General features: G+C 38.6%; 1 protein-coding gene across 7 annotated transcripts in view; it reads right to left on the minus strand.

Annotated features, from left to right (window-relative positions):
- Positions 1 to 1732: 1732 nt before the first annotated feature.
- Positions 1733 to 14995, minus strand: part of LPAR1 (lysophosphatidic acid receptor 1) — a 200161-nt gene continuing 186898 nt past the window's right edge. For all 7 annotated transcript variants that reach the window (XM_045081695.1, XM_045081690.1, XM_045081694.1 and 4 more), the window contains one exon: positions 1733 to 4177. In XM_045081695.1, coding sequence (XP_044937630.1) covers positions 3876 to 4177 — 302 coding nt within the window. In that variant the 3' untranslated portion in view covers positions 1733 to 3875. The remainder of the gene's footprint in view (positions 4178 to 14995) is intronic.

Raw genomic sequence — 14995 nt, forward strand, 5'->3', positions numbered from 1 at the left:
AGACTTTGAGGGATGATCTCTGTTGCAACTATTCAATTCTGCTATTGTAGTACAAAAACAGCCATAAACAATAAACTGGTGGGTGTGACTGTATTCCAATAGAACTATTGACACTGAAATTTCATATCATTTCCATGTGCTGGAAAATATTCCTCCCTCACACCCCAATCATTTAAGAATGTAAAGCTCATCCTAAATTCACACAAAAACTATAGATTTGGCCAATGGGTCTTAATTTGCTGATCTCAGCTTTAGATTTTAAAATGGTCTTTACATGCCACATCGTTAAACAAATTAGTAAATAATTGGTAAACATAAGCATTATAAATTTATGAGAACTAGAGAATTTTATGTGAGGATTATCAAGGTACAGGTGAATGTTATAGAATGAACACACCCAGCTTTGGAAGATGGCGGACCCATTCGGCTCTTAGTTACACACATTTCTTCTGTCAGATCATGCCTGAATCCAAGCCCATCCCAACTCACATACAAATCCTATTCCCTCTGAGGGCTTGGGGTTTGGTGAAGCTCATTTGGTGCTAAAAATAATTTGTTTAAAAAGGTCTTGCATTGAAATGTTCTTACCTTGGTGTAACGAAGGGAACTGATAAAGGCTTGTTTTTACAGTTTAATCTAGCAAGAATCACAAGCCAGGTTTAAGAAAAAGGACTAGAGAGACACCTGGATGGCTCAGTCAGTTAAGCATCTGCCTTTGACTCAGTCATGGTCTCGGGGTCCTGCTCAGCGGGGAGTCTGCTTCTTCCTCTCTTTCTCCCCCCGGCTCATGCTCTGTCTCCCTCTCTCAAATAAAATCTTTAAAAAAGAAAAGAAAAAAGGCTTAAAAGCATTATCACAAAATTATACTTCCAAAGTTGAGGGACTCAGAGTAAATTAGAAGGAAGACAGAAAGTGGAACCTAAGAGTTAATTGGGAAAGAAAATGGGAAAATCATGTATCAACTGAGGCTTTGAGTATAGGAAATTACGGTTTCACTAATTTAAAAAAGAAAACATCTAAGAGGTGGCTAATTTGTGAAGAAGAGTTCTAAAATATCTGATTTCTAACAATCTTACATCTATCTAAATTTAAAGGTTCAGAATTCTCTTCCAAATAATCATTGAGACATTCATTTGAATAAACATTTTGTTATCTTTTCCAACATCTTAGCAATATACCAAAACAAATATGATTGGCATGTAACTGGAAGATGGCTGTGACTTTTGTTATTAAAATTAATAAGCATGAAGGGGCACCTGGGTGGTTCAGTCTATTAAGCACCCGACTCTCAGTTTCCCCTCAAGTCATGATCTTATGGGTCATGAGATCGACCCCCAACTGGGGCTCCGCACTCAGTAGGGAGACTGCTTGAGATTCTCTTCCCCTTTCTCCCCTAAAATAAATATATCTTTAAAGAAAGAAAAACAACCAATAAACATGAAGAGCACTGTCATTTTATAAACTCCTAGTGAGAGTTTTTCATCAGGTCAACCAGAAAGTTTTCATTAAATCACTTTTTCCAAAAGAAAGTCACGCTAAGAATAAGACTTTTTCCTGATGTTGAAAAGCCGCCGTTATGAGCTGGGGAAGCATATGGTGGCTTCACCTCAAGAGTACAGAAGCCCTAGTGGCAGGGAAATAAACGTTGTTCACAGAAGGCAGGCACCATGAAACCCAAGCTGGAAGACTCAGGGGTAAAAGAAACAGCACTGACCACAACCGCACACCGCCAAACACTGACCGAAAATGAATTTATTAAGGTCCAATTAGTATGTTTTTAATTTCAAATCATCCAGAATATATGCACATGAAAGTCCAAGTTCATTTCATCACTTCCAACATAACATGCTCTGTATTTTGTATAAAGAATGTGCAAACACCTTTCTGCTGACTGGTTCCCCCTGTTCTTCTCACGGTGGGCGCCTTACAAGTCTGCCCTCTGCTCAAATGCTGACCACGCTGACTTCTTCCCTCCTAGACAAAGTGATTCTTCTGGACATCCTTCTCTTAAACGTACTCCCGACTTTCCCACACCTGCTTCATGACTGTGACTTTTACCGGTTACTTTTGCGAACAAACTGGTGCAATAACTAGTTCATCTGGACCATTCATTGAGCAGGTATCACCTACCACGGTGATTCCTAAAGAACAGTCAGTATCCAGTCCCATACCAATGCACTCAACCCATTTGCTACAGGAGGGTCCCAAGCCATTTACTACGAAGATCCTTTATTCACTTAGCATGTTTAATGTCTTCCTGTGACCTTCACTTCTACATATGGGCGTGGCCACCAAGAGCTGGACATTGGCTCCTCAAACAAAATTTGGCATTGCTAGACATATTCATTAGGGTGTCATGGTTATTTGTAACAACTGTTTCTAGTCCATCTTGTGATATAAAAAAGTCACTCTCAACTAAAGTGACCACTGCATTTCCTTTGTAAAAAGGCAATTTAACTGGCTTTCCTCTCAACTGCCACCCATGTGGCGCAAAGCAGGAAATCCCTTTTTATAAAAGGTAAGAGCATAAAAAGACATTTCACATTTAAAAAAAAAAAATCCTTCATGGGAATATGTCCTAAGTAAATAATCAATTACACGGACAAAGTTGTATGTACACAAAATTTTTGCAACATTGTTTATAGTAGTGAAAATTAGAAATGACCTAAGGAGTCAACGGTGTGGGAACGGTTAAATAAATGGAGTTGCATCCATTAAATGGAATATTATATAGCCAGTAAAATCGTTTTTGTAAAATTTTTAATGCTGTAGGAAAATGTGGCAACTCTGCAGTGGAAGAAAAAAAACTGGTTATAAAATCATTTACGTATGATCCCAATTATATAAAAAGTTATATAATATACATAGAGGCATACACGAGGGAAAATCTGTTAATGGTGGTTACTTCTGGGTTGTGATAGTACCAGTAATTATTTTTTTCTGTTTTACACATTTCTGTATTTTTCAAGTTTTCTACAATGACTATGTATTATTTTATAATACAGAAAAACACAGGCTATTAAAACATTCCTCTGATGTACTGATAATTAGAATGTACTTCAATATTATAAATATGTGGGAACAATATTACTGTGCTTCGACTTCTAGGACTTTTTTTTAGAGTACATTTTCTTTTGGTAATAAACCTACATTCCCTGTTTTACATGTGTTATGACACTTTGATAAGAAGGCAATATTAGAATTAGAGCATTGTTTCATAACCTAAACAAATACTGGCTTTGACATCTAGGTTCTTCTAGGTCCTAGAAGATTTAAAATCAATACTCTTTAATCTTTTTAAGTAAGGCATACTGCATACATACATTACATGCATGCTTTCTAAAAATCATTCTAATTTACAGTTTCCCTACAGAAGGAAAAAAATGGAATTATAATAGTTCAAAAACCGCCTATAGTCTTATCCATCGCAAGCATGCTGGTAAGTATACATGTTTATTAAATGAAATGTATCCTTCTGGAATAAAAAAAAGGGAAGCCTGTATGTAGATGAAATTGTGGATTCAATTAGTCAGAATTTATTCTGACTTGCACCAAACCACACCAAATCGTCAGAAGTCTAGTTAGTGTAGTCTAAATGGGCACTCCCGAGTCTGTTTATGAATTCCATTGCAAGATCTCCATTTTCTACTTTTCAAAAGGAACGGGATCGGGATGAAGGGTGTCCCGTAAGCTAATTTCCGCATACCTCAAGTCTTGCTGGGTCTAGGAACGAATACTGCCATTGGTTAGTGTTTTAAGTACAAGAGTTTATTTTTCCTCACTCTCTCTCACACCCCACCTGGCCCTGGCCCTGGGGAGGGGGAGCTGTTCATCCCTCCATCCGTGATGGCTGGCTCCTCATCTTGGTTGCCTTTCTAAACCACAGAGTGGTCATTGCTGTGAACTCCAGCCAAGATGGTGTGGTTGAGGGAGGAAGCCGAGCGGTCAGAGCCTTCCGTGGGGCCACTGGTACTGTCGCTGCGCTGGCAGCAGAGGATCTGTCTGAAGGTGGCGCTCATCTCCTTGTCACGGTAGGAGTAGATGATGGGGTTCATGGCGGAGTTGAACTCGGCCAGCAGAAGGAAAAATTTCTCATAGGCCAGGACGTCACACTGTGGACAGCACACATCGAGAAGTAACAAGACCAATCCAGGAGTCCAACAGATGATAAAGGCACCTGTAAAGGGCAGGGATTGAGAAGATTTTTATTTTTCTTATTTATTATTTATTTTCTAATTAAAAAATTTTTTAAAGAGATTTTATTTATTTATTTTACAGAAAGAGAGAGTGCTCCTCAAGAAGATTTTAAAAGGAAGAACAAATATTATATATATATATATATATATATATATATATATATATATAAAATATAAAATTACAAAGCAAAGCAACTTGGTTCAATATAAGAACACTGAGATTTGGGGCACCTAAGCAGCTCAGCCATTAGGCATCTATCTTAGGCTCAGGTCGTGATCCCAGGATCCTGGGATCAAGTCCCACATCGGGGCTCCCTGCTCAGAGGGGAGCCTCTTTCTCCCTCTCCCTCTGCTCTCCCCAACTTGTGTTCCCTCTCTTGCCATCTCTCTGTCAAAAAAATAAATAAATAAATAAATAAATAAATAAAAAAAATCAGTAAGTAAATAAAATTAAAAGAAATACTGAGATTCAAAGCCACCAGACCATCATCTGAAAGGAAATGCTCTTTTGCTGGAAAAAAAAAAATGAAGAAAATTTTAATGTTAAAATAATTTAATAGTATCTCATTGATCCAGATGAGATTTGGATCATTTTGAGTACTTATGATGCTCAAATTGAGTATTTATGAGACGATGATAATGATTACTTCAAGCAAAACTCTGAGTTCCCTAAGCAATTGAGACATGATGGACTGGATAGGAGATACCCACCTCAACAGTTATGACGGTAGGGTTTTGAGCAGTATGACACTGTTTTAGGACAAAAGGTCCTGTGACCAATGTCCTTTAACATTTAGTTTAAGGCATAATTTCTGAGTTCAAGTTGAATGGACTCAAATCCTTGCTTTGTCGTTTAAAAAACTGGGTGAATTTGGACAATAATTTTCTTACTTCAGTTTTTGGATGTGGAAAATAGAAACAATCGTATTTGCCTCATCAGGTTTGTTGTAAGGCATAAACGAGTGCTAAGAAAGTAATCGTTAAGCATATATTTTAGCAGTAACAACAATAATACTGTTATTACCTGCTCAGTATCATGGGCCCATTTGGAAATAGAAATTTCCAACAATAAGATGAATATTTATTTTTTATTCAGCAATCACTTAAAAGGTACTGTTCTGCACCTTTAAAAATACTAATTCATTTCATCGGTACACCACCATATGAGAGAGAAACCATTACCCCATCACGCGATGACGGAGCTGAGAAAATACTAGGTGATATTCCTGCTTCCTGAACTTAATAAAATTTAATGTTTACACCAAACTTCATGCTTTAGATGTTTTACTAATTTAGATCCACTTTCTCTTCTTCCCAGCTATTCCGAATTGTTAAGATTTTACTAGAACCGTCGAAAAAAGGGAAATATAGACTATATTCTTAATTTCAGCTGATTTTGTTCCTCAAATCACTAATCTGGCTCGCAGGGTAAATGGAAGTTGTGAAACAGCACCAAAACCAACTGCTGTGTTACCCTGGGATCTGCTGGGGTTCCTCAGCCAAGAGGACATGGGTCAACAGAACCAGTGGGCCCCGTTTCAACCCATGACAGATCACCCTGCACGGGTCATCAGGCTCCATAGCGAGCAGACAGGAACAGGGAGGACCCCCGAAATGCATCTGAATCTTCAGATGGAAAGGACAGTGGCCTACGTGGATCCAGGCTGGGACTGGGGTCGTGGATCCCGACCAGCCTCAAGGAGTGAGTTTCGTAAAATGTAAACACAAGAGATTTAGTCTCCAAACAGCTCGGTTTTGAATGCAAGCTTTCTTTTTTGAACTGATTCAGCAGGGAAATGAAAATAAAGGAGAGAAGTACCCCCATCAAGCTCTTTGTTCGAAAACACAAATGTGTCTTGGTTTTAAACTGCTGTTCACTTTGAAGACTGTCCAAGGTGCTTCATTTTCTAATAAATACAATACCTTAGACTTTCCTCAGAGAGGAAAAAAAAAATATTTCAAGTATCAGGAGATAATAGCCAAGGAGCTATTTGAACTTCAAGTAAAAATGTTAATAAAGCCTACATTCCAAGTCCTTGAATTTCCTTGCTTGAAAATCACTCAGAAAGCTAAACATAAAGGGAAATCAAAGGAATGCCTCTTGGGTTTCAGAAATAATGCATTATTCATTGAGAAGCCAGGAAGGGAATTATTCTCAGGGTGGAAAATGCTTGGATGGAAAATGCATGGTCCCATTATTCCATTTACTTGGAAACTAAAAACATGCAGGCCCTTCATGAATGGGAGAGCATTCTTGTAAGTTTCCTTTCCCTTTCTTTTATCAAAGCTCGAATTGAGCTCAAATTCAGAACTTGATTAGATATACCAGCAACATGCATCTCAACAGATTTATTTGAAATAAAATGATCTTTCTCTCCTCCCAGGCAGCAGAAGGGAACATCATTATTCTCACAGACTTTAAGTGACAGAATTCAGATATGGTCATTTGTTGCTTGTAACTTCTTCCAATTTTTAAGTTCAAAAGGAGCAAGATCTTTTCAATAAAAGCCAGAGTCTCAGAAACTAACCCATGGGTGTTACTTTCAGACCAGAAGGAAAAAAAAAAAAAAAGGCAAGGAGACTTGTTAGATTAGAGATAGGAAGTGGGGACACAGGAGCTGACACAGGAGCTAATACATGTGAACACTTCACTGAGGAACTCAGACTCATGTCCCTTCTTCACCAAAAGGAACTGTTTTTTAGTGCTGTGATCAGGCCCAACTACACAGTCCTAAGACTGTTTGGTTCTTCAAGACTCAAAGAGTAATTCGAGGGACTCACAGCAGAGGCCTCAGAAATCAACACCTGAATCCAATCATACAGTTTTCCCTTCTTCTCCCTTCTCTTCTCTTTCACTAAGGTGCCAAGGACCAAACTGACCAAAAGTGAAGATGGACTACTGAAGCAGAAAATCTCAAGGTGCTGAGGCTTCTAAACAATAGTCAGTGGGGCTCCTGGTTCACTCAGTCAGTAGACTGTGTGACTCTCGATCTTGGGGTGGTGAGTTTAAGCCCCACATTGGGTGTAGAGATTACTAAAAACTAAAATCTTTAAACAAATGAAATAAATGAGTGAGTGCATGTTATGGAATCAAGTTTGCTTAAATTAAGGATTTACCCCCAAGCTTCTAAAAACATACACAAACTACACCCAGGCCCCTTTAGTAATAAGCAGTCAACCATAATTCCATTGGGTTATGGACCCTATCAACACCTAATCTGTAGAGACTCAAGGGCACACCAAGAGCAGGTTAATAGAGTCGAAAGGACTTCCATTTCCTCATCAGTGAAGTGGAAAGGTGAAAGCTCCCTGCCTACTCCATAGGGTGCAGTGAGGATCACGCTAAGAAACAACGTGTGAAAGCTCTCTAGACACTGTGTATCTACGTGACTATACTACCTACACACACTGTGGGCAGCATGAGCAATGCCTGGTGTAGCAGAACCAGAGCAGATTTCTGCCAAGGGCAGAATGTGGAAGCATGTTTTGATCTGTAGACGATCTGGCAGCTCCAAGAAGAAACCACCTCAACTGTAAGAGAGTCCAAGGCCTTACAGTTGAGTAGAATGAGGTAAGAAGGGAGAGCGAGGGAACGCAAAGAAGCATGGGAACTCTAAATCATTCTGAAGGTTCTCATGGGTCAACTCAATACCTATACCAAGATGGCACATAAAATGATGGAGTACTTGGTGGGGACACTGCTTTATGTAGCTTGTACATTTCCAGAACATTTCCGATGGACATATTCCCACAGATTAAGGCATAAAATGTATCGTAACATTTTAGATCTACGTTTTAGATTTACATTTTACGTTTTACATAAAATGTAAAAAGGAATCGTATGCAACAGTAGGAAAGTAAAAGGAAGCATAAATACTTTATGGTTATTTACTATAAATTCAGAAGCAGAAGTAGCAGAAGATAAGATGTTCGAGGTCATGAAGGCTTTGGGTGTCTGGCTGAGACATCCGAAATTTCTCCAGTGTGGCACACTAGTTCTCGGGACTAGTCACACATTATAATAACTCATAAAGCTTATAAGAAAGAAGGATCTTCACCTATACTCCTCCATGAGATTTTAATGTCATTGGCCCTCCTAGTCGGTGTCTCACTGAATACGGAACACTATCATAGAGTAGGAGAAGAAAATAATCTGGATAAAAATAAAGACAAAAACACTGGATGTTTCCAAATTCCAGAGGAGAAATAATGAAAGCCTGAATCAGGGCAGTGGCACTGGGGGTGAGTATGAAAGGATCAGTAAAGTATTTAGGAGACGGACGCATGAAATGGGTAAGATAAAAAGAATCTAAGTGCGATGCTTCGATTTTCCACTGGGGTGAATGAAGAACATTGCTACCTTTCCCTGAAGGAGGAAAACACAAGAAAAAAGGTTAATGGGGCTTTTCTGAGGGGAGATGAGGAGAGCAGAGAGGATGACCGTGAGTTTACCCATCCATAGTCTGAGGCTCCTGCCAGGCTTCAAACGCAGAATTTTAAGGACATGATACGCTCATGGCAACTTGAGTTCTGGGAAACCATCTCCTAGCACGCTGAACAAGAGTGGTTACATCCTGCACTATTTGCCGATGTCACAAGTAACACGGGGAGAGAGCTATTCAAAAAAATAGCCGTGGGTTAGAATAAAATAGCTGAAAGTAGCTCTTCTTAGAACAAGCTTCATTCCTTCCTTCCGCATCTGTCAAATCCATCCGTGAGGGCCCCGTGCCCACGAAGACGGAAGGAGAGGTGCTGGAATGCAGACGTGAAAAGCAGAGAGGAAGGAGCCTGTTTGGGAACCACGGGTCACAGCTGCAGATCAAGATCGTATTACCACACCTTCCTTCAAATCTACACAACCTCATCAGCTCAGTAATGCTTACCATCTGGTCTCACAATTACAGTCTTTTTTTCTAGAGTGGCTTTTCCCTAACGAGTTAGACTCTGCTTACATATGGAACATCAAGACCAAAGTGAAAGAAAGTGTTTGACAGTTGAAAAGACTGCTAGGAGGGACCCCAAGATTTCTGATGAAGAAAAACCAGAAAACATTTCCAATCTGGCTGGCAAATTTATGTTTTTATAAAAACAACAACAACAACAACAAAACCCCCAGACATCCCGCAGATCTAAAACGACTCAAGGTTAACTCAATTCCACACCAGCGGTGTGTTCAAGTCAACCTCTTCCTTGGCCTCAATCTTCTTGTTTCTCAAAAGGACTAGGAAACGAGTCTAATCTCAGAGGCGGGTAGTATTAGAGGCTGAGGGGGATTTAGGTGTTCAAATACATACACTCCTTCCATTGCCACTAAATTGTGTATCCCAGAATTCAGTCCAATTTCTATAGCTGTTATGATTTCTGCTCCTGAGGTACACATAAACAATTTGGCTAGCTTGGAAATCATCTAAACTATGTATCTTAAAAGAGGCTACATTATTAGATAATAGACCACGGGTTAAAAAGTTTATTCCTAGGTCTAGCAGTCAAGGGATCATTGCAGTAGAGATGTAAATGACTTTCCGAAATTAAAGTTTTTTTCTGTAAGAGTAACCTAGATTATTTATAAGATCCTTTTCTGAGAACACGGAGAAGATAAAAGTAATGCATTTGTACTTCTTCGTGGTCTTAGTAAATGCTTCATATGTTTAAAGTTGCACGATTTCATGCATCGTGTGATGTACTCATCGTTTCCTTCACCCCTGAGAGCAACGTTTATCCTTTAAGGAAGAACATTAGCTACATGCAGATCCTCGGGGTGCCTGGCTGGCTCAGTTGGTGGACCATGCAACTCGATCTCTGGGTTGTGAGTTTGAGCTACACCAGGTATAGAGATTACATTACATTGGAAAAACAAAACAACAACAAAACCTTAAAAACAACAACAACATAGAGATTTCAAAGCAGAACAGAATACTCATTATGTTTTCTTTTGAATATTCCTGGATAAAAGCTTCAGCTAGTACTGTCTTTAGCAAGGCAATGCTGGCTTTCAGATACACAGGAGAATGCCACCCCGGCTTCCCTTCGGCATATGACGCTCTCTTTCACGTCAAATGCTGAGTACCATACACATACCTGCTCCATATCCTACAAGAGACGGTAAATCTCATCCTGCAACTGGACACTGGAAAGCACGTGCCGAAGTGGTTTGCAGGCCAGCATCCCCTCTCATAGAACACATCTGTGCTTGACGACATAAACCACTTCTCCATGGCTACAACCCCAGCCGAGTAAGCAATGCCTTTTATCTGCCAGTTGTGACAGGCTCCTGACCAATTCCTCTTCCTCAATGCTTCTTCCCCAAAGCTTGCACAGAATAGCCAGAGCGATCTTTCATAAGCATAAATCAATTCGTATTACATCACTTGCTTGCTTAAAATCCTACAAGGTTTTCTTCTTGAAATCCTTACTGTGATCTGGAATGCCCCATAGGACTGGCCCCTGCCATTCTCTCCAACATCATCTCTTTCCACTCATCCCCCATTCACTAGATTCTAATCACATGCACCAAGCTCTTTTCTGTCTCAGGACCTTTGCATTTGTGGTTCCTTCACCAAGGAACACTCCTTCTGGAGATCTTCACAACTACTTACTTACCATTAAGCATCACTTCCTCAAAAGCAATCCCTGTTATCCTAACTGAAGCTGCACACCCTCCCCACTACACTCTCCCATATTTTGTCATCTTCCTATCGCTTATCTTTACCCTAAATTCTCTTACTGATTTGACATGTTTATTTTCTATCTTCCTTCGGTGAGAATGTCAGCTTTGTAAAGGGAGTAACTGCGCTTTCTGTCATGTCTGGATCTCCAGGGTCTAGAACAGTGGCGGGCATGTGGTGGACATTCAATATATCTATCACACATCAGTCACATGTAACCACCCAACAGACATATCAGAAACAAGGAAAATTAATGAGTAATAAAGTAACTGCATAAGGTTTAGAAAATAAACATCAGGGGCGCCTGGGTGGCTCAGTTTGTTGAAGCTTCTGCCTTCAGCTCAGGTCATGATCTCAGGGTCCTGGGATCGGGCCCCGCATCAGGCTCTCTGCTCAGCAGGGAGTCTTCTTCCTCCTCTCTCTCTGCCTGCCTCTCTGCCTACTTGTGATCTCTGTCTGTCAAATAAATAAAAAAATAAATAAAATCTTAAAAAAAAAAAAAAAGAAAGAAACATTAACACCAACAGGACGCAAGGTCTTTAAATGGGTGCTACAATGCATTCCAAAGGGCATGAGGTGGACCCTAGAGGCAAAAGTCTCACCATATATGCCTTTGTTACTGTAACATAAGCAAATCTATTGCTAACAATCCTAGTGGACATCAGATTCTCTCGTGAGTTCTGGAGAAACGTGTTGGGCTCAGTGATGAAGGGAGACATGGCATTACCCATGTTGCTGCTATAGGAATGGTTCCGTAGAATCATGCTGTCCCATCAGATCCTGGATTCTGCAGTGTCACTAATGCACCAGACACACCTTTGTGCTAATCCCTCAGAATTCAAAGTTCCATGTTGGGGTTCTGACAGGTGGTGATTAGGTCTCATACCCACGTTCTGGCTCTCAGTGTGTGGAGAGAGAATATATTCTGTGCCTTGGCATACAGGATCTTACTTTTTTTTTTTTTTTTTAATAGAATATGAAGTACACTTCAAGGGATGTCTGGGTGGCTCAGTCGGTTGAGTGGCTGCCTTCGGCTCAGGTCATGATCCCAGGGTCCTGGGTTCCAGTCCCACAACAGGCTCTCTGCTCTGCGGGGAGCCTGCTTCCTCCTCTCTCTCTGCCTGCCTCTCTGCCTGCTTGTGATCTCTCTCTCTCTCTCTCTCTCTCAAATAAATAAATAAATAAATAAATAGAATATTTTAAAAAATCATTTAAAAAATAGGATATAAAGTACACTTCTAATCACTTATCATAATCAGTATCCATGCATAATATTAGTGAATATTTGCAGCACTTTTCCAAGTGTCATGCCTATATTGCTGTATTTTTTTCATATCCTTATGTCTTGATAATTTATAATAGTTTGCTTACCTCAAGGAAGACTCATAATTTATGAGAGGATAAGGATAATTCTCATTAATTATATTTTTCTTCCCAGCATATTGTATCAGCTGTGTTCCTTTCAGTGACTGATGTCTAAACAATGGTACGAAGCTAATTCCTTCAATTATTACATCTTTTTTTCCCCTATAGAAAATTTGGAAAATGCAGGAAATTACAAATAGGAAATTTTAAAAATCACTTAGAGCCCTGAAGTCTAGAGATACTTCAGTATGTGATCCTCCACTTTCAAAATGTTGCTTTTTTTTTATTCTAAACGTGTGCCTTTTTTCTGATTGCATATGAAATTAACATGGAATGACTGTTGATTAGTGATGGGGAAGGGAAGTGGATCTTTTATCTTGAGGACCATTATTTTGTTATCTAATTAGTGTTTTCATGTAGTGGATGTACCCTAGCTCGGTCAATACAACATCCACTGGAACTGGTGAGGACATTAACTATAATTTATTTGTGTTTCCTGGAGGACTTCAGGTTCAATGTAAGATACTGAAGTACACGCAAATCCATGCAGGGACATCATGCTTCAGGGAATGTGTGTATTCACGATGCAGGAGACTTTCCCGAACAGGGGTTTCCCTGGGAAGTCAACTGCCATTAGAGCCAGCTTTGTCCTATCCCTAAAATATCCAGTGATCCCATCTAACGGGTAAGCAAAATGCTGTATTAGACAATCACACAGAGAGAAGTGCACTCCCGGGAAAGTTCTTATCTATGAGCAGTTAATACAAGATTGTAATAATGTTCAAATAAGACAGAAATAGCTTGGCCAACTCGTTAGCTCCAAATTCTAAGGACTCAAGAGACAGCTGGTAAATGAAAGACGCAATGAGTTATATGTCCTTACACAGCCACAGCCATGCCCCACTTCCAGCTGTAGCTAATAATCTCCCAGAGTAGTATATGACCCCTGAGGTCTCTATAAGCATACAAAACAGGAAATGCTTGAATTTAATTTTAACAAAACCAATGCATATGAAACTATGTTAAAATGGATAACCATCTCTCCCCTTCCTCCCTAAACATGTTTTCTGATTTCTACCCAGCTGTGTCTTGGGGTGAACTAGCTGAGGACAAGACTGGCTCACCAGAACATCCCCACCCACTAATAACCAAAAAACAGTGCTCCTCCAAATGCCTACACCAAAGCATTTTCTTGCAAGTGCTTACTATTCTCAAATGATGGATTATAAAATTGTAAAAATATATACAATTTATATATATGCTCACACACATGATATGAATGTAATAATATAACACAAATGTGTATGTGTGTGCACAGATAAACATTTACATGTGTGCATATATATACATATATATGTGTATATATATATATATATATATGCATACATAAATACACACACACAAGAGTCATATATTCATATCCACATCCATCACTGCATTTTAGGGTATTTTAAAAAAAAAACGAGATTTATTTTCTTTTGCACACAGTAAACTCTGAGACTCAAACAAAAAGGATGCCACTTAACATATTCTTCACATAGAAAATAATTCACCATTTTCAGAATAGTGATATCTCTTTTGCCTTCCAAGCCCTTTGATTGCAAATTTTTTTAAAAAGCAAACTTCACCCCTTATTTTAAAAATGATAAATCTTAAATCTCACTGACAATGTTGTCGACTCCAGACCGACATCAACTAACTCAGAAAGTGATACTAAACATATTGCATGACTGCGGTCCAGCTGTTACCAAGGTAATTTGAATAATATTTATTCCTTTACAAAGATAAATAAAATCTACCCCCCAGAATCTTTCCCTAGCAAAAGTTCAACATAAACATGGAATTTATAATCAGTTTTGCAACTTAAATAAGGAATTTGTAATAGGCTTTGCAATATATTTAATTTTTCCACTATGAATTAAGATTCTCCCCAAATGACGCAAGTCTAAAAAATGAGTATTAAAATCTGGTTGAAAAATATTCACAGAATGTAGCTGATGACAGCATCCTATGGATCTTATTCTTTACAGTTCATGAACTACTGGCATGGGTCACCAAGATATATATTACTCAAGAGACAAACTTGAAGAACAAAAAAAATGTAATGAAAATTCCATTTATTATTCATTTCCTTACTAACAAAACAGGGGGAAAATTTAACCCAAAAGCAAATTCAGCAAATTTTGTGAAATATTATTGCAACCTAAAAATGTTTATATAAAATTATGTGTGTATAAATATATATGTGTATACATACATTTTAATAGCTAAAAGATAATGAAAAGAACAACAACAGAAATGGTAAATCTAATTATTCTTTTCAATAATGGCTATCCCTCCTACAGTTACTAGATGTTCTGGATTGATATTTACAAAGCACAGATTCTTGGCAGAATAGGAAAAAGATATAGTCTGTTCTACTAGGATATGATAGTTGAATGTTTAAGAGATCTCTCATTATCAAGAATTTTGAAGTTTTAAAAAGAAAGTTACAAAAGCAACCATTCAATTGGGAGGTGGGGATTTAGGCTAAAGATTTCCAGAGTTAAAATCATAAATATATTTTTCTACATGAACTTCAATTATTTTAACTACAAGCTCCGAGCAAAATATTGATTGCTCAAAACTAACAAAACAAGATTAAATATCACAAGGCAAATTCTAAGACATAAATCCTGAACAAAAGCCTATCAGTTCTAAAGCCTTCAAAATAAACTGCAACAGTATCACTTCTGGGAATCTGCCATACAGATATACTTACACACAATA

Source organism: Mustela putorius, unplaced genomic scaffold (assembly GCF_011764305.1).
Source record: "Mustela putorius furo isolate JIRA1106 unplaced genomic scaffold, ASM1176430v1.1 tig00000580_pilon_pilon_pilon, whole genome shotgun sequence".
NCBI lineage: Eukaryota > Metazoa > Chordata > Mammalia > Carnivora > Mustelidae > Mustela > Mustela putorius.